Genomic DNA, 19,050 nt, shown 5'->3' with positions numbered 1-19,050 from the left:
GAACATCGGACCTACATTCATCAGGTGGCCTGAAACACAACTCCAAATAAATGATAATGTTGCTGCTGGATGTGTAAATAAGCAACTGTTCGCCATATCAACTTAAAAGGTGATGATATGTCAGTGTTGTGTTCACAGCTTGTTTCTGCTGCCCCCACGTGGCCAAAAAATCATTTATTGCAGGTTTAAGCAACTTCCAGGTGCTGCCAGACAATGCTAGGACCTATAGGCTACACAACCTCCTGTGACTGATGTGTCTGTCCACGGCATCATTTTAGTCTCGGTTGATTGAAGTAGCATTTTGTTTGTAATACAGCCATCAAGTCATGCCTCTTAGCTTCTTGTACTTCATCCTCCATCAAAGCAATCATAATTTTATGTTTGATTGCAATATTGTTATTTCTGTCTACTCAGCTATTGCATGTCCCTCCTGGAAGACGGATCTCTCCCCTGTTGCTCTTGTTGCTCATTAAAGGTACTTTTTGTTTTGTCATGTGGAGTTTTTCCTTATCCAAATCAAGGCTCTAATGCTAGAGGGTGCCGTGTGCTGCAAACTTGACAATCAAGGGGGAAATGAAGTGTTGAATCCTCCGGCTCACAGTTAGATACTAATCTCAGTCCTACCTATAAAGGTGCTGATTGGCTCAGTTGTTTCACCAACCAGGAAACAGCCATTTTTGAGAGTACTAGACCTTTTTAAAATCACTCGACAAAATCTGGGATGAAGGCAGCAATTTAGAAGTCTGGATGCACACTAAGAATATCCTACTCAAGTAGAAGTACTGTTACAGGACTCAATACAGGAGACAAGTTTGAGGAAAGGTTACTTGTTCACCACAAAGGCACCAATGGCGACCAATTTAAGTGATTCTATCCAAAGTGCTGACTTTTGTTTCTTTTTCTCAGACTGTCTTATGAGGGAAGAGATTCAAATCAAACGTCAGGGAAGACTGGTCGGTAACAGAATAACTGTAGGCTCGTCTAATTCATGCCTTTCTAAAAGGTTTTGAAGATGATGCTTTAATTCAAATATTTTTAAGTAAAAGTAAAATTAGTGATTTTACAGTTTACTCAAATTACAAAGCACTTGAAAAAAAAGGTGCAGTACTTGTAATCACCTTGCACCCATGATGGTAATATTATCGTTTTATAACCATCTCAAGAGAAACAAAACAACAACCGTAAAGCCTTTTGTGGCTCCAGAGGGAGCTGCGCGAAATCTGATAAATTGCCTCAAGTGATGTCACTTGAGTCAGCGTTGGTTGTGGCTGAAGACTACAAGTTTAAAAATGAAAAACATCTGGGGGTGTGGAGTTTGAAAAAAGTGAGTTTACCAGACTTCTGTAGCCTGCTCCTCATCTCTGCTTCAGGTTAGCAGCGCAAGGCTGCATTAGCTGCTACTAGTGTAATGCACCCGCATCGCTGACCAAACTGTTAGTGACTGAGTTGCATTGTGGGTAATGTAGGCGCCAGGTTTTGACAAGGAAGAAGAAAAAGATGATATCTGCTTCGGCTGCATCGATTTTGATCCTTTTTTGTTTTTTTAAACTGTCCATCGTGAGTCCAACAATGTTATAGGAGTGAAAAACTGTATCGGTGGAGTTCTCTTTAAAATGGAGACTTCCGTGAATTTAATATTTAGAAGGATGTACACTTTGCATTCAAGCTGTAAAAGGACAGTTAACTAAATATGCTTGGTTTATCCTCCAGTGTGTCCCTGATTCTAACTATAAGTCTTTATTACGGGTCAAAGTAAGCAGAATGAGCTTCAACATTGTTGTGGGTTTTTTTACATAGTCAGTTTGGAGCTGTCTTCTCCCTGCAGCTACTGATTTTTGTGAGTCCTGTCAGAGTTGTAGAATAGCTTTTCCAGCTCACGGAGAGTGACAGGTGTTAAAACTACCTCTAGAATCTACTCTAGTTGATCATAAAGCAAACAACTATCAATATAAACGTTTTTTTTGAAAGACCCTATTTTCATATTACAGACATTCAGTCAAACTTAACAGGTGTGTCGGCTCTCACACAAGCATGAGATCAGGAGAAAAGAAACGTGATGCATAAACATGAAAATAGATTTATTTGAAAATATTCCCATTTGAACATTCTGATTTGGTTTATTTACATTAGCCCTTCAATGCCTTTATTTTTAATCCAAGTCCTAGTTGAAACATCATTTAATATTGATAATGATCAAGTACGTCTTAGCCCAAATTTGTACCATGAAATGTCCAAATACATCTTACTCAAGGTTGGATAAACATTTAACAGTAAAAATGGTAACAACTTTCGTTCAGAAATCCAGTTTAAGTACTCCCGTTCTTACATTAATATTTTAAGGATAATGCTCAGAGATTTCTAACAATGTATACTGATATTTAGTGTTTAGAAAAATATAAAAATTAACAACTTATGCAGACCTAATGCATGAAATGACTAAACAGTTGATTCCTGGAAAGTGGAGCCTGTACAGGTTTGACACAGGTAAGATACAGTCCTCAGTGCTACAAATACGATGGTCAGCTAAAGTGCTTCTTTACTACAATCACACTGTAAACATCGTCTCTAAGGCCTCATTTCAGATCCGAACCACATTAGCTGTTTAGCACATTAGTGCCTTGTAAGTGAACACATGAAGAATACAGGCATAGTAAATGAGAGAAGGGGGAAATAGAGCAGACAGGAATTCAGGCCTTGCCGTCTAACAATCAAACATAATTAAAACCTATTTGACTACAACAGTACAAATAGAACTATCAGCACTATTCTCTTTAACACCTCCTTTATATTATTGACCACTTTATTTTTAAACTGCACAACCCACATCATCTAAAAGGTCCCGTGTATCTGCCGTGCAGCAGCCCTGCACGTTTAGCGACAATGGTAGGAAGACCACTAGAGATACAGTTTGAAGTGTAGTACTGGTGCTTGTGTACTGATTATTTTTGGTTCCCAGTCTTGTTGAGTCTTAGGAGAAGGTAGCGGTGAGGATGGCCTCTTGTTGCTGGTGATGGAGGGTCCCGATACCGACAGCAGGGGCGGGCAGAGCAGGTCGGCTCACTAACCGGAGCTGAAAAAGAGACAGAGGAGACAGTCTAGTATGTGTGATATCAACAATTAATTTCAGAACCATTTGGCTTCACGCTGTATTATCTGAAACACTTCTCACCTTGCAGGCCAGCTGCTTCTCAAACCTGGGAGCTACAAAAGACCAGGGACCCATGTTTTGAGGCTCCTCCTGACTCCATACAAACTCTGTGAGGGAATTTTACAAAATTGATTACACTGACAGTAAAAGAGGACACGATTCACTGTGTTTTTCAAAGCGAGTTCACACCAAACTTGTGACTTGTTCATGTATTTTATAGACGACTTTGGCTGAAGTTCTTCTCCTGCCTTTGACCACAGAGCAGAGAAACTCCAGTTCTAACAGGAACTGAATTTACGTTAGTGTGTTTGGGGAGGTGACTGAGAACAATGAAATAGAGAAACCTGAACTTTCCAGTTTTGTTCCTGAAGTAAGAAAACCTCATTCAGAATCACAATGACATTTGTAATAACACAATAATGAAAATCCAGCCTTGGAACATCACCCCCCTCCACTCACAAATGTGTTTTTCTTCTTGTTCCTACAACTGGATGTTTGAGCTTCACTGACAGAATGATGATGTGCAGAGTTTGACACTAGAAGGCTGTTTTCACATTCATCTGCTGAAAGTGGAAAGGTTCTCTTCGCTCACTGAAAATCAGATTTTAAGAGGTGGGCCTACGAGCATGATTTGTGACATCAAAAATAGTTTGGAAGCCAATCCTGGTCCAAAGAAATTTTCCACTTATACAACTTGAAGCCGCCAGTGCACAGACACTGAGAATGGACTTTACAGTGAAGTGGGAGACATCTTGTGTCCAGCAGGAAAACTTTTACTTTTTTAATGAGCTAGAAGGAGTAGATGCCTTTTTAGGGATTTTAATGTGGAAATTATACTTTTTTTTGTGGAAAAACATATCAAGACACACATTATTGTTCCAAGCAGACTATATGTTTTAATACATGTCTGGAGGGGATCTTTAACAAGAGCCCTGCAGTGAACACCAATCTGGTGAAGCTCATACTTTAGATTTTTGTCAGATACACTGATACACTGGCATTTCTGGTTTCTTTTTAGTTGTCTGATGTTATCTTCAGGACTCACTAGTGAAAGAGGTGACCATCAGACTTCTACTGAAGTTTCCGCATACTGCTGAATGGCATTCAGCTTACTATGACTCACTCGTGTCGCTGGTTTTGTAATTGTTTTTCTGCCCGACACTCAAATTTAGATGTTTGTATCATCGAGTGATTCTGGTTCCACTGAATCTCTGAACAAGTGTATTCAAGAAAAGTCACTTTCCTCCAAGTAAACAATGAAAAAACTGAAATAACTTTCTGTTGTCAATAAAGGTCAAAGGTAATCGCTCGCTTTGAATCCCTTTCTTTTCTTTCTATCTTTCTTTCTTTATATTTTCTACTTACTATATTTATTGTTATGCACCAATATACCAAAGCAAATTCCTTTTATGTGTAAACCTACTTGGCAATAAACCTGATTCTGATTTCACTGAAGACTAAAAACAAAGCCAGCTATCTATGAAGATTTTAACAACCTCATCAGGACAATTACAAAATAAGCGTGTCACCTTGAAAATATAGCGACAACTGAAGGACTTGTGTCTCAGAAAGATGTAAGAAAACTTTTCAGCGTATGTATTTTTAGTAGGCCGGACTACTGTCAAGGTGTCTTTGTAGATTTCTCAAAAAAGCAAAGTTAAGAGGATTAAAAAGTTTCTCTGCACCACATTCATATCTGAAACAAACTTATACTATATAAATAAACGTGTCTAGTCTGTTGTGCTTCAGTCACAGACTGCAGTATTATGTAATATAGCAAAGGGAAATGCCTAAAAATCATGACATGTGCAAAACACAGGAAAAGCGTGTTAAAGAGAAACAGTGGATACAAAGAGACTACAGATTACATTACACACTATGGTCTAAAAGAATTACCATCAAGCTGAATATACACCTCTGAATGAAAATAAAACATATAGTTGACTTATAATCTATCTTATAAGTCAATTTTATGTAAAAAAAACAAAAAAAACAAACAAATGTTATGTTTGACATTTTTCAGGCAAAATTATTACTTAACTGAGTAGAAAAAAAGAACAGATGAATTGATATTGAAATAATTGATGATAAAAACAATCATCAGTTGCAGCTTATATCACATGAGCTTCAGCACATTTGTATTTACTGTGGGGTTATTGTAGTGGCTGTTAATTTGTCCTCTACTGTGTTTCTTCTTTCATTTTTAAGTGATATGAAGACCAGAAATGGTAATGTACGGTGAGAAACACAGTCATGTCCTTCACACTGAAATGTCCACAACTGTGTGCACAGAATAGAAGAAGTGTTCAATTAGATTTGTGTTACTTTGTTCATAAACCAGCCTTGATTTCCTTCTAATATAGCAGTACAAACCTAAACAAAACATATAGAAATTAACTGGACAGCAATCAAATTGTTGCTGTGATGGCGCTTAGAAAGTCAGCATGCCTACGAACAGTGAAGGTGGTGTCCCACACGTACCTTTGGCATTGGGGTATTTTTTGAGCTCCTGCTGCAGAGCCTCCAGTGGGAACGGACACAGCTCCTCCACACGGATCAGTGCTGTGTTCTGGTTGGCTGCTGATGTTTCCCTCTGTTTCAGCAGGGCATAGTAATGCTTCCCAGAGCACAGCACCGCCTTCTGGACACTGCATGGAATAAGAAAAAAAAAAATGGCTGGGGTCAATGAGTACTTGTGTCTTCCAAGTTTTAGCAGGTTTTTATTAAGGGCTATTCAAATCATCAAATGAAAAAGCTCTTGTTTTAGAAGACTAGTCCATGAACACTGCACTGACATGTGAAGCCCTGCCATTTGAATTATTACTTTAAATATATTTCACCATATACAGAATAAATTACAATCATTAGAAAAGTCTCCAAGTGTTCACAGTCATGAAAATGCCGTGACTTCTGTACCTTTCTGCTGAGGCTGAAGTATCACCTAACACTGGTCTGAAAGATGTTCCTGGTGCCAGTTCAGCCAGACTGGACACTGCCCCCTGCGAAAAAGAACGAACATTATTCAGCCACTTAGATTGAAATCTCTATTAAAAAGGAGTTGCATATGTTAAATGTTTCTTCTTTACAATATCTACAGCGCTTACAGAAAATCTGAGCAGTGTCTTGGGTCCAACCACAATGAGAGGTTTGCGGAAGTTACGGATCATCTGTCTCCTCAGCAGGTGGAAGTACTGAGCAGGAGTGGTGGGGTTGACCACAGCCATGTTCACATTGTCACCATCCACACCCTCTTCTTTACTGTCACACATCTAAGAGAAAAAAAGAGGACGTAATGGAAGAGGAAGAGGTAATGTGTAACATAACACATAACCAACTAGACAGCTGCTGGTAGAGCACAGACATTCAGTTCAGAAACATTAAAACTTGTAAATCTGGAGTCTCTGTAACGGGAAATGAATGTAATGATATTTAGCAGCAGAGACCTGGAGGTCCTGATGTCAGGATATTCCCACCAGTTAACAAATAACAGCAGAGATAGAGCCGTGCTTTGAAAACAATACTCCTCCTGTGTTTTGGTCTGTGAAAAGTTCAAACCCGGCAATGTGGGAATGACAGGTTGGGAATTTTAAAAAATGGCCCTATTTGTTTTTTTGCATACATGTACCAATTTTCCGTCTGTGCAATGCATGATTGAACACTGCCTTAATGAAAAATAAAAAGAATAACTCAGTGTGGGGGCACACCACCTTAAATAATCATGATATATCGTGTCAGATGTCCATTACTGCCCAAAAGAAATCAAAGGAAGGTTGCGTCCTCTTCCACTGTAGCGTAGGCAGTCCATTTCTCCCATTTTATGAAGAAGGTTGCTCCTCTAGATCTCAGAGAGAAAGTCATCCTTTCCATTCCAAAGATTTCTTTAACTATGTCCATCCACTGCTTCAGGCTTGGGGGCTCAGGGTTGTACCAATTCTTTGTGGTCGCTGTCTTACCAACAGTATTTTTAATAATCACATCCTCTGTTATTACACCGAGATACAGGACCTTAACATCATTAGGGATTTCATTTCCCAAAATCTTTCTTAGAGCTAAACATATTTTAGCTCAGTCTCCAGCAGTGCTGTTGTGCCTGGGATTGTTTACTTTTAATGTGGGGTGTAATAAAGAAACGGATCACATTTTTACAACCAAATTCTGTCCACTTCTTTGAGCTTGTGGATGAATGCTGTGTTCTCCACACTGAACGCCAGTCCTCCTGTGATATTTCTGTGTCCAGTTCTTTTTCCCATTTTGATTTAATATACCCGGTATTATTCCCGTTCTGCTTCTGAAGACCCTGGTATAATTTGAAAATGGTTTTCTTGCTGCTCTGTTTATACACTTTAGTCAGAATATCTATTACTGCATTGCCCTCCTCAGACATTTCTGGTTTTTATCTTTTTTTCGTAGCAGTCTCTGATTTGTACGTATCTGAAGAAATCTTTGTTTGCCAATTAAAATTCCCTCTGCAGTTCTCCAAAGCTTTTGCATTCCCCCTGAGTTAGTGTGCATATTGCTGTTATACCCTTATCCCATCACTGTCTGAACCCAACTTCACTGAACATTACTTCTTATGTTGCAATGTGCAATAATGTGAGTCCACTACACAGGTTATAACAAATCTTACTACACATTCAGTCAATAATAAAATGGCACTATATAGTGGACCGCATCGTGAACAGTCAATAATTTCACTTCTTACCTCTGCCATTTTATTTAAGTGTCTTAATTCTGAGTGCTCTATATAATGTCCTCAAAAACTCCCATAATGGAATGAAAAAAGTACTTTAAGCTAACAATCCCATCCCCAATCCCAGCAATGCGTCACATTTATATATAAAAAAATGGCCGCTGTGTGACACTAAAGCTGTCAGTGATGATACAAAATGACAATGATTCTTTAGCGTCTGAAGTCTCAATTTACTGCTCACAATAGTGTAAACTACAGAGTGCCAATTACACTGGGAGCAATGAATGAGGGGGTGATTTCAGAAACAGCATCAATCTGATGTCTTTTGTCTGCTGATTGCTGGTGGCCAGTTAAGAAACATTATTTCTATAGATTTGTTATTGACCACTACATCTGTTAGTGGCCTGTAAATAATATCCTCTGTGCTGCACTACGTTCATTTGTACTGAAGAAAGCTGACATGGACTGACACGTCTTTTCCATGACATGTGTCGTATTTGCAGTATTTTTGCAAAATCAAATAGCAAGTATTTGATCTAAATATGACTCCTCATTTAATTTCTTAATTCCCAGTATGTGGGTGCCATTTTGCTTATTTAGATCTTTGCACCAGCACATAAACACGGCGTGCTGCGTGTCACTTTGACACACTATGGACATCAGGGCTGCTGAGGTCTTTCGGGCACAATACATCTTTGTAACTTTTAACTTATAATTACATTCATTTTGCACTAATGATTTTCATTTGGTCAAGAAGGCTCACCAGCGCCTCTTCTTCCTGAGGACACTGAAGAAGAACCAACTGTCCTCAGCTATCCTGGTGAACGTCCATCACTGCACAGTAGAGAGCATGCTAACCAACAGTCTGGTATGGGAACTGCTCTGATGCAGAGCGCAAGGCACTGGAGCAGGTGGTGAAAACTGCCCAGCACATCACAGGGACTCCACTTCCGGCCACGGAGGACATCCAGAGGAAACGCTGTCTGCGTCGAGCCCGCAGCATTCTTAAGGACTCCTCTCACCCCACTGTTTTCTCCCCTGCCTTCCGGCAGGCGCCTCAGGTGCCTCTGGACCAGGACCAGCAGACTGAGAAACAGCTGTTTTCCCAGAGCTGTCTTCCTACTGAACTCTGCCCCCGGCTGATTCCACTGTCCCCTCATACCTTAACTTAAATGCTGCTATATTGATAATGTTTTTGCTACATATACCACATATTCATTTGCACTACTGGACTATTTATTTATACACATACTGCATCATTTGCACTCCAGTACGATGTACTGAATACTGCAATAACTCATATACTGCACTGTTAACTATTTCCTTAAATTGCACTACTTTATATTCATTGCACTACTGTTCTGCCCAGTCCAATTCTTTATTGTGCATATCTATCAGTATACTTCTGTTTATAGTAATACCATCTGTATATAATGTCCATAGCACCACTTGTAAAATGTTTTCATAATATTGCTCTATCCTGTATTTATGCACACACTTTATATCCTGCACTTGCTTATTGCACTTCTGGTTAGATCTAAACTGCATTTCGTTGCCTTGTACTTGTACATGTGTAATGACAATAAAGTTGAATCTAATCTAATTTAACTGCAGCACTGAAAGGTCATGAACTTAGACCATAAAATAAAAATTGACTCATAGCACCACCTGCTGTTGTGGAGGGCGAATTACTCAGGACATTTGTGAGAAAATCCTCAGCACAATCATGGTGGAAAGACGGTGCCAAAAGTCACGTGATATTTTTTTGTCTTTGTAGTAGGGCTGCAGCACTACAGTACCTCATAATGCTGCTTTGTGACACATTTTACCTTTATCAAAAAATTGCAGCTTCTGCGATTTGGATACTGCACTTATAATATTTCGAATAATTGTGCAGCCCTACTTTGTAGGATTTTTTTTTTGTACTCGTAAGACATGCTGTAGTCGTTTCTGAAGCATGATGTATCAGCAATATGTTGTGTATTTGTTTCAAAGGTATGTTTTGTATTTGCAAAACAAAATGCATTAGTTTGTCGATTGTGTTTTTGTATTTGCAAATCACACTGTTTGTTAGTGAATTGTAGGGCATTTGTAAAACATGTTTTGTTCGTTTGTTAAGTTTTGGCAGGAAATTAGCTCCATACCACCATCCATCCACCCCGACCTCGTCCCTACATACTATGTCACCTGACAATTTTTTCTCAATGACATTTGCGGATAAAATGACATGCTGTCTCTACACAATATAAGTCAGTAGAGACTAAATTGCATGAAATGATACGCGAAAAGCTAAAAAGGCGTTGTGATAACACACGAAATGACTTAAGGCATTGGCGCGTTATTCATACGCCATTTGGTGACACCAGGCCTGGCGGAAATCTGCACTCTACTGATTGCACTCTTCTAGTTAGTAGTAATATAATTTAAAGCTACAAATGGACAGGAGTGAAAAGATAACCTCTGCACTGGCTGAGGTAAAACATTAAACCTCCATGAAAACTTCTGAGGTGCTTTTGGTTCATCCTTAAGCAACAGCTGATGAATTTGCAGGACTTGAACATGTAGTTTTTGCAGCGTTCACATCGAATGCATGATGATATGGGAAAGATTCCCATGTTTACGACTTACTGACAACTGAAGGCGGTTGTATGAAGGCAAAGTTGGTTGTGTGAAGGATAAGCGTGTGGAAACATAGCACTACATCAATTAAATTTGGATTTAATTACCTTGAATGACAGACTTTGGCTGACCTGAGGCGTCCATGTTTGTTTGATTTTCAGGGAGTAAAGTAATATTAAATGCTAAGTCTGACAGATCGGCGCTTTCAGAAAACATCTGAGTTTCCCAGTTATAATTACTGTACAACTGGGATGTTGACATGAACGGTATTACACAAAATCAGAAACTGGTAACTTGGTTTGACATGAATTCAGCATTTCAGTCCCACAGACCTGGAGGAAGCGCTCCATATGGCAGGATGAGTGTTCAGGTCCGGCTCCATCGTAGCCGTGAGGCAGCAGGATCACCATCCCACTCTGTAGCAGCCATTTGGCTTCACCTGGGGACACAGCAGTTTCACATCTGATGTATGACGATTTTTCCAAAGATTATAAGATAACGAGAGTAATTGTGAATCTGTTGATAGCACCAGTCAGAAGTTTACCTCCAGAGAGGAAGGTATCAAAGATAATCTGCGCTCCATTGAAGAAATCTCCAAACTGAGCCTCCCAGATGGGAAGGAGCTTCGGCTGTGCGATACTCATACCGTATTCAAATCCAAGCACCGCCTCCTCAGACAGCGGGCTGTTACACACCTAAACACACACAAAGACATCACAAAACGCCACATAAAAGGAGGAAATTGATATTATGTAAGAATGAATGTCCTGATTTAGACAGATTATGTTCACATTGATGTTTTATCTGGTTTATAAGGATTTTACCTCCAGGAAACCTGTCTGCTGAGGGCTGATGTGGTTTAGAGGGATGTACATGTCATTAGTCTCTTGACACACCACCATGGCGTGTCGCTGACTGAACGTGCCTCTTCCAACATCCTGGCCGCTGATCCGAATATTAAAGCCTGTAACAATAATTTAAAGTCTACAAATCCATTCCTTGACAGCAATAAAATTCAACGATTCTTTGAATTTGATCTGATGTATTTTGTGCTTAACACTGACCTTGGGAGAGGAGAGAGCCGAAAGCCAAGGCCTCTGCTGTGGACCAGTCCAGTTTGGTCCCTTCTTCCAACTTGTTCAACCGAGCCTGAGTTCACAAAGGAGGGGGAAAAAAATCATCATCTTGCTGCAGCCATGTCAACAAAAGACAATAATAGAGACGATGGACGCACCTGTACATGGGTCTTTCCAAGGTGGCTGTGCAGGTGGATTTGCTCAGGGATGTCCACAGATTTTGCTCCTACAAACTGCAACAGGGGAACGGGGACACCCGTGTCCCAGGTGGTGACTCTGGCCTGGGGCTCCACCAGATCCCCCCAGCGGCCCTGCAGGTTGGTGGGTGGAGGGCTGTACAGGGTCATGTTGGACAGCTTGTGGTTGAGCATGCCGTAGTATTTGGACTTGATCTCATCACGCTCAACATCTGTCATCAGACCCTCAGAGATCAGCTGGTCTGAGTAGGAGTCAGGGACGCTTATGCGGGATCTGTGAGGATGCAATAATGCCTGTTTCACTAACCAGTATTTTTTCAAGAACACAATATACAATCCACAATATATCTGTGGGGGAATAATATTTTTTTTAATCTACACAAGAAGTTCTTCAGGAGGTATTGAATTTTCTAAAGCAACTGTCTTGGTTTTACCAGTGGTACTGTTCCCACCCGCTCCACTTGTGAGCAAAACCTTTTTGTTGAACCCAGAGGTAGCATAAAAAGCATTTTAGGGCTTTTAAAAAAAAAAATGCAGTTTTTTTCCCCATTGAACTTTGTATACTTTTAAATGCAAAAAATAAATAAAATTCTGTACTTACAAGGTTCAGATTGAAAGAGTTTATGGATATTTTTTAACAACACTGAAGTTAGACATCAGACCTACAATTGTTTTCTTAATTTGTTGGTCAGTATTCAATGTGATGTCTTTAAATAGCAGTTGGACACTGAAAATGACTCTCTTTAACTGTAGGTTACCACCCACAACAACAAATGTAATATTTTTTTTTTTTTACATAAACAAGCTATCCATGCTACCTGAGACCAGGAACTTAGCTTCAAAATATCATAACAGTGTATGTCTGACACAAATATCCAGTATTCACTCAGTTAATATTGATGTGTATAACATTATTCATACGGTAAGAGGACTGAGCTTTTCAGACATGGTCATCTCTTTTCTGTTGCTAATGTGACAGCTGTATTAAGTGACATAGAAAAAGAGATAATAACTAAAGCTAAAACCACAATCAGCCAAATATCTACAGGACAGACTGACGGCGATATTACTTTTTAAAGTGAATATTGGCTAATACCTGCTGAAATATTAGTGTATCTCTGAGTTTTCTCATCTGCTTAAGAATCCTGATAAATGTGATGTGTATGCTACAGTAACTTTTGAAGTGATAGTGAAAATGTGTTGTGATACCAAGTACACAAGGTAAATTTAACTGACCGGATGATCTTGTACATGGCAGGGTTGGTGAAGAAAGGCTCATCCAGCTCGTTGTGGCCCCACTGACGGTAGCACATCAGGTCCAGGATGACGTCTTTCCTGAAAAGCCGCTGGTACTCCACAGCCAGCCGAGTGGCTCGCAGCACGTCCTCTGCATCATCGCCATTTACATGGATCACAGCACAGTTCACCATCTTACCTGTGATACAAATGTGAGCATTAGTTTCTGATTATAACACGATACATGATCTGTGTCAAGTAATATTTTGAGAACAAATATTGAGGTTTACTCAATACTTTGGCAATTCAAAGAGTATCAAATAGGTACCCATCACAAAAAGCACAATGATTTCACCTTTTCAAATGTTTTAAATTTGCACGAGCGCATTTGCGAAAACAATTTGACTGAGTTTTTTATGCTTGATAAGAAAGTATTTAATTTTTTATTATTATTATTTTCATACAGATGCTATTTACGAGTTTCACTGACCGACATCACTACAGTACAAAGAGGATCTCCCTCTCTCGGATGGAGTGGTGTAACCCACTTGGTTGTTCACAATGAGGTGGATGCTCCCACCGACTCTGTAGTGAGGGAGGTTTGAAAGGGTCAAAGTTTCTGGAACAATCCCTTGGCCTGTGAAAGAGCCGTCACCGTGGACCTGTGGAGAACAGAACAGAGATTGTCTTGAAGTTTTGGTAACACTGCAGGAAGGCTTGATAAGGACTCCCTGCTTCACTTTAATACAATTTCAGACATTCTACCTCGCCGAACAGAGAATGTTAACTTTTCTAACATTTTGAGGTGAAGGACCGGAGGTGTTTAGTGTCATTACGTCCTGCAAAGTATGAACCGTGGATCAGAACAGAAGAGTAAAGAAGCTTGTGATGGCTGTGTACACATTTGTTTCTCAGTGGAACTAGTACATTTTTATGCTGTTTTTGACTGCGAATTATGTTTACGCCACCGTTACATCTGACAAGTTTGTTTAAAGAGAAGAGAATGTTTAACCTAAGGAGTGGTTCACAATTTTTCATGTCTGTCTTAAAACAATAGTAAGGTAACCATAGGAACATTGAAACAATGAAACAGGTTTTGCTTTCTGTAATCATGCCTCCCATATGAGATCCCTTTCTAATGTGTTTCCAATGTAAGTGATAGGGGACAAAATCTACGGTCCTAGTTGTGTGTGAAAATACATTCTGAAGTCTATCTGAAGCTAATATGAGGCTTCAGCAGTCTGAGTTAATCAAATCAAGTGGTATCTTCCAAAGTTACAGTCTTTTTAGTACCAAATTCCCTCAGTTTCACTGCTCATATTGGGCACCTGATAACTGTTTTAAGACTGACTTGAACATTTGTGAACCTATCCTTCAACATGAGAAAGTGTATACCTCTGCCAAGGCTGCACAACACTTTGTTATTTTAATTACAGAAAATATTTAGAAATTTCTAATCTGGATCGGTACCAAATACACGTAGTGATAGACAATCATGGAATCCATGTGCCAAATTGTCTTTATTCTAGTAAGTGCATTTGTTTATGAGAACATTGCAAAAATGCTTTAAAAAAAGTAATTTGTATAGCTGGACAGTGAGGGGGATGATTTAAAAACTGGAGAAGCAAGGAAGAGCTCCTTTTGGGCAGCAAATTAATGCATTTATATATATACACATATATGGACAGATAGTGGCACTTAAAGAAGAATAAGAATACTTTATATGCAGTAATATGCAGTGTATGCACGGGCTGATCATTGACATAGTGTCTCAGAATTGCTGGATATATTTGCTTTGCCCTCCAGTAACGACAAATAAAAATTTGATCACAACAAAACAAAAACAAAAATAAAACATGTTTTATGAAACTCCTGGATCTGGATCCACACCAAAAGCAAATACAACGTTTTTTGAGATTTATCAATTCATTTCAGACTATAGGTCTGTCTGTAGTATATAATCATATAACCACATCATCTTCTGCTCTCTATTGCATGTCATAATCCTCTCTGTCTCTCCCCATGTTTCCTGTCAATCTCACTACTGTCACCATCAAATCAAGGCAAAAAGTATTAAGTTGCTCTTCCTTTTCTTTTAAACTTAAACGTCTTGGCTGCATGTGTGTATTAGTTGTGAACCAGTACCTGCAGACAGATGACTTGGTCCCCTGGCTGGGCGTTGTCTTTGGGTGAATAGTCTCCTTCTTTCCTGAGCTGCTGCCTGGCCCGGGTTTTGCCCTGAGCCACGGGGTTGATCGCCTCAAGGTGAGATGGGTTGGGCAGCATGGTCACATGAAGAGGGTGTCCAGCTCCGAAATCCAACTCCACTGAGGAGGTGAGGTGGGAGAGGACGTCCCCGATAGCAGGCGAGGTGTCGGGGAACTCGCTGAGGCCACGCATCTTACGGAACATGAGCTGGAGAGAAAAATGATGGCAGAACAGTCTTGTCTGATGTTATCTTACCCTTGTTTGAACTTTGGCAGCTGGCTGTGACTTTCTGTTTCCTTGTGCTGCTCATTACAGCGGTGCAAAATAAACAATCTAATCTTGTCAGGTCATGGACAATTTGAAAGTATACACGTCTCATTAAATGTGGCTAATTAACCTCTGGTGGGAACTTCAGCAGGCCTGTCAGGAGGTTAAGTCGGCCTCTGTGGGGCATGCCGATGACAATGTCAGTGACTCCGCTGTGGGCCGACTGGTAGAAAAGCTCGTAGAAGAAGCCCATCATGCTCTCTGCTCCTTCTCCTCCGTAACGTTTCACAGTAGCAAACTTGGTGGCCAGAAAGTGGTCAAATTCCTAAAGGTTGTGAGAGAAAAAGTAAAGGAAATACATGATATTACCATACAAAACATAATAAGATGTGTCAAATAATACAGTACATTTTATTTTCATTGTATATGGACCTACCTGAGACTCCAGCATGATCTTGGCCAGCTGCCTCCTCTCCTCGGTGGAAAAACTCTTCTTCTTGAGTTCCTCAAAGCGGTCAGCGAACCACTCCCGCTCCTCCACAGTGCTCAGCTGGCTGGTCTCCACTGACAGGTGGCCACAGTAGGCTTCTTCCAGGTAGGCCTGAACCTCTTCCACTGAAGCCTCCGCTTTGCCAAAATGCCGTAGACCTGCAGAAGAACATTGAATGAGCAGTGATAACACAGAATTAAGATTGTTGTACACAAAACATATGAAAACGTACAAGAACAGCGGAAACAATTAGTTGATTAATCGACTGACAGAAAATTGATTGATAATATAATCTGATAATTAATAATTTTTCATGCCAAAACATTTCATGGCTCCAGCTTCTCAAATGTGACGATTTACTGCTATTCCTTTTTAATTATTTAAATATATTTTTAATAATTTTGAGGTTTGGTTGGACAAAACAAGCACTGTGAAGGTGTCACTTTGGGCTCTGGGTAATTGTGACATTTCCTCACTATTTTTAGAATTTTTACAAACCAAACAATCAGTCAGTTAATCAAGAAAGCAATCAACACTTACTTTAATACTGTAACTACATTATCCTGTTTTTACTTACATACTTTTACTTAAGTAACATTTTCAATGCGAGTATTTTCACAGTGCGGTATTAGTACTTTAAAGTAAAAGCCCTTTTAACAAGGATAGATTAAATAATGTTGCATATATACCAGTAACAAATCGTGTATAGAAGGAATAGAAGACATCATCCCAACTTGTGACGCATGCTTTCCGCAGCTGTCATTTACCTGAGGTGTTGAGTTGTCCTCTGATGGTGCCAGTCAGCATGTTTATCTCTGGGACACTGTCAGCAACAGGCTTTTGGGGTAGTAAGGGGTTAATTTTAGCAGCCTTGTGTCCATGTGCTCTGTATGCCTCCACCAGACGGGCAAGACCATGATCTGAGCACGAAGCACAAAAACACACTATAGCTTCAGTGTCAGCCACTGGGTGCAATGGCGACTAATAGCAACAAAATCATCCTCTTAATCAACAATTTAAATATGAATGACGTATTTTACACAGGTACAAACGAATACTTAGTCAGTAATGCTATTTTAACACGACAAAGACTCCTCACCTTCTTATCAGGTGATGTTAAATTGTCCATACTTTGAATTAACCCTAAACTGACCTTGATTTAGTGACGCGATGCAGTCGCTCTGTAACTTGTGGCACCTCTCGGTCTGTTTGGGTCGGTATCCGTAGACACCTCTCTCGGTGTGATAACAGCAGCCGACAACCTGCCGAGCGACACATGGTGGCAGTCTGCTCAACGACGTTTTCAGGTAAAGTACGGCCGACATGTTTTAAAAGGGTAATGCTTTAATCTTAGTGCAGCACAAACACACCACCGGCTACAGGACAGCGGCCATACTGCCGAGAGAGGGACGTTATGGGAGGAGAAGCAGCATCGGAAGCCTATTGGCTGAAGCTCCTGTACGCGTTTCACAGTTACGTGGAGGTCTTTAAGTTTAAGTTGTTTTTGTTACTTTTGTCTCCCATTTATTAAACACCAGGTTTGTATGTGTAGTACACGATGATATATTTTGGAGCAACGGTGCATTATGTATAAGCTAGCTAAAAATTATGAAGTAACTGAAGTGTCAAGCAACGAGATTTGTGCTGCGTTCACGTGCTCCTTGTGAATTCCAAATCCCCCATTTGAAAGTTGGAAAGCAGGATCTCAAGTGGTTTTGGTAAGAATTTATCCTTTTCTATTTTTCAGTATTTTGCTTTTTCTACTTGTTCATTGATGTAGAATTCCCCTTACTTTTAAATATCATATAGGTGACGAATTAAAGTGAATAAAATTATGTGAATCATATGCTATGACGTTCACAGTCACCAGATCTCAACCCAATTGAACACCTATATACAAGATTTTGGAGCAACGTGGTAGACGGCGCTTCCCGCCACCATCATCAAAACACCAAATGAGGCAATATCTTTTGGAGGAATGGTGTTCATCCCTCCAGTAGAGTTACAGAGACCAGGAGAGTCTAAACCAAGGTGCATTAAGATGTTCAGGAGGCTTGTGCTAAGCCACTTTCAACTCAATTTTATTTATATAGCATCTTTCATACAAGCATGCAGCCCGAAGTGCTTCACATAGCAAGATTAAAACAACACAGACAATGAATAAATAAATAAACAATAGAGATAATTTTCTAAGATTGAAAATTACAACAATAAAATATTGAAAAGAAATAAAAATAAGGTAAATATAATATATACACCAGGGATAATATAAAAACCAATGATTAAAACTTTAAAACTAAGGCTGTAACATTACTCCAAATTAAAACCTTTAATTTCCTTTTAAAAATACAGAGAGAACTTGCTATTCTAATATCCAGAGGCAGTGTGTTCGACAGTTTAGGGGCATAAAAACAAAAGGCACTCTCACCGGTACTTTTATGAGTCACATAAGGAACATGTAAAAGAAAAGCAGTGGAGCACCTTAGTGATCTAGCTGGAACATAAAAACATGTAAGAAGATCTCTGATGTAGGAAAGAGCAAGGTACGTTTAAGGCTTTATAAACAAGCCAAATAACTTTAAAATCAGTTCTTAAAGATACAGGTAGCCACTGTCTTAAGCAGTGGAGGGATGTGATCCATTTTCTTTGTTTTAGTTAAGACTCTAGACGCAGCATTGTGAACTAGCTGTAGTTTTCTTATAGACTTTTTAGATAATCCAGTAAAAAGGGAATTACAATAGTCTAAACGGCTAGTAATAAAAGCGTGAAAGCGTAAAAGGTCTGACTTAGGCGATATTTCTAAGATGAAAAAGGATTTAATGACCTTGTTAAAATGAGAATTAAAATTTAAATCAGAATCTAAAATCACTCCCAGGTTTGTGATGTTAGTTTTAATCTGTTTGCTAAGATCACCAAGCATTGAGTGCAGTTTTTCTCATGCTGTTTTGGGTCCTATTAAAAGAAGCTACTTTTTTTCCTCATTTAGTTTTTTAAAGGTTTTTAACCATCCATACATTAATGTCAGTGTGACAGGCAATGAGAGCATGAGAGCATTGGGGTAATTTGGTGAGACAGAGATGTACAACTGTGTATCATCATAAAAATTGTAGTTGACATGG

At 39.5% G+C, this 19,050-nt stretch overlaps 1 protein-coding gene across 1 annotated transcript; it reads right to left on the bottom strand.

The window, feature by feature from the left end:
* Positions 1 to 2,061: 2,061 nt before the first annotated feature.
* Positions 2,062 to 17,393, bottom strand: dhtkd1 (dehydrogenase E1 and transketolase domain containing 1). The gene is made up of 17 exons (XM_044191823.1): positions 17,085 to 17,393; positions 16,699 to 16,851; positions 15,878 to 16,089; positions 15,572 to 15,766; positions 15,112 to 15,381; positions 13,457 to 13,628; positions 12,967 to 13,165; positions 11,692 to 12,004; positions 11,522 to 11,606; positions 11,282 to 11,421; positions 11,002 to 11,152; positions 10,790 to 10,896; positions 6,253 to 6,417; positions 6,065 to 6,147; positions 5,630 to 5,796; positions 3,170 to 3,255; positions 2,062 to 3,070 (listed from the first exon to the last, which is right to left on the bottom strand). Exons 1-17 carry the CDS (start codon positions 17,254 to 17,256, stop codon positions 2,969 to 2,971), a joined length of 2,772 nt encoding a protein of 923 aa, XP_044047758.1. The 5' UTR covers positions 17,257 to 17,393; the 3' UTR covers positions 2,062 to 2,968.
* Between the last annotated feature and the right edge of the window lie 1,657 nt (positions 17,394 to 19,050).

Source organism: Siniperca chuatsi, linkage group LG4, assembly GCF_020085105.1.
Source record: "Siniperca chuatsi isolate FFG_IHB_CAS linkage group LG4, ASM2008510v1, whole genome shotgun sequence".
Taxonomy (NCBI): Eukaryota; Metazoa; Chordata; class Actinopteri; order Centrarchiformes; family Sinipercidae; genus Siniperca; species Siniperca chuatsi.
This window is presented reverse-complemented; position numbering and strand designations above follow the sequence as displayed.

Excerpts from the sequence above, each read along its gene's own strand:
- dhtkd1 (XM_044191823.1), bottom strand. The coding sequence starts at position 17,256 with ATGTCGGCCGTACTTTACCTGAAAACGTCGTTGAGCAGACTGCCACCA. Across the intron at positions 15,767-15,877 it reads AGATCATGCTGGAGTCTCAG|GAATTTGACCACTTTCTGGC; the intron begins GTAGGTCCATAT and ends CACAACCTTTAG. Across the intron at positions 10,897-11,001 it reads TGATACCTTCCTCTCTGGAG|GTGAAGCCAAATGGCTGCTA; the intron begins GTAAACTTCTGA and ends CTGTGTCCCCAG.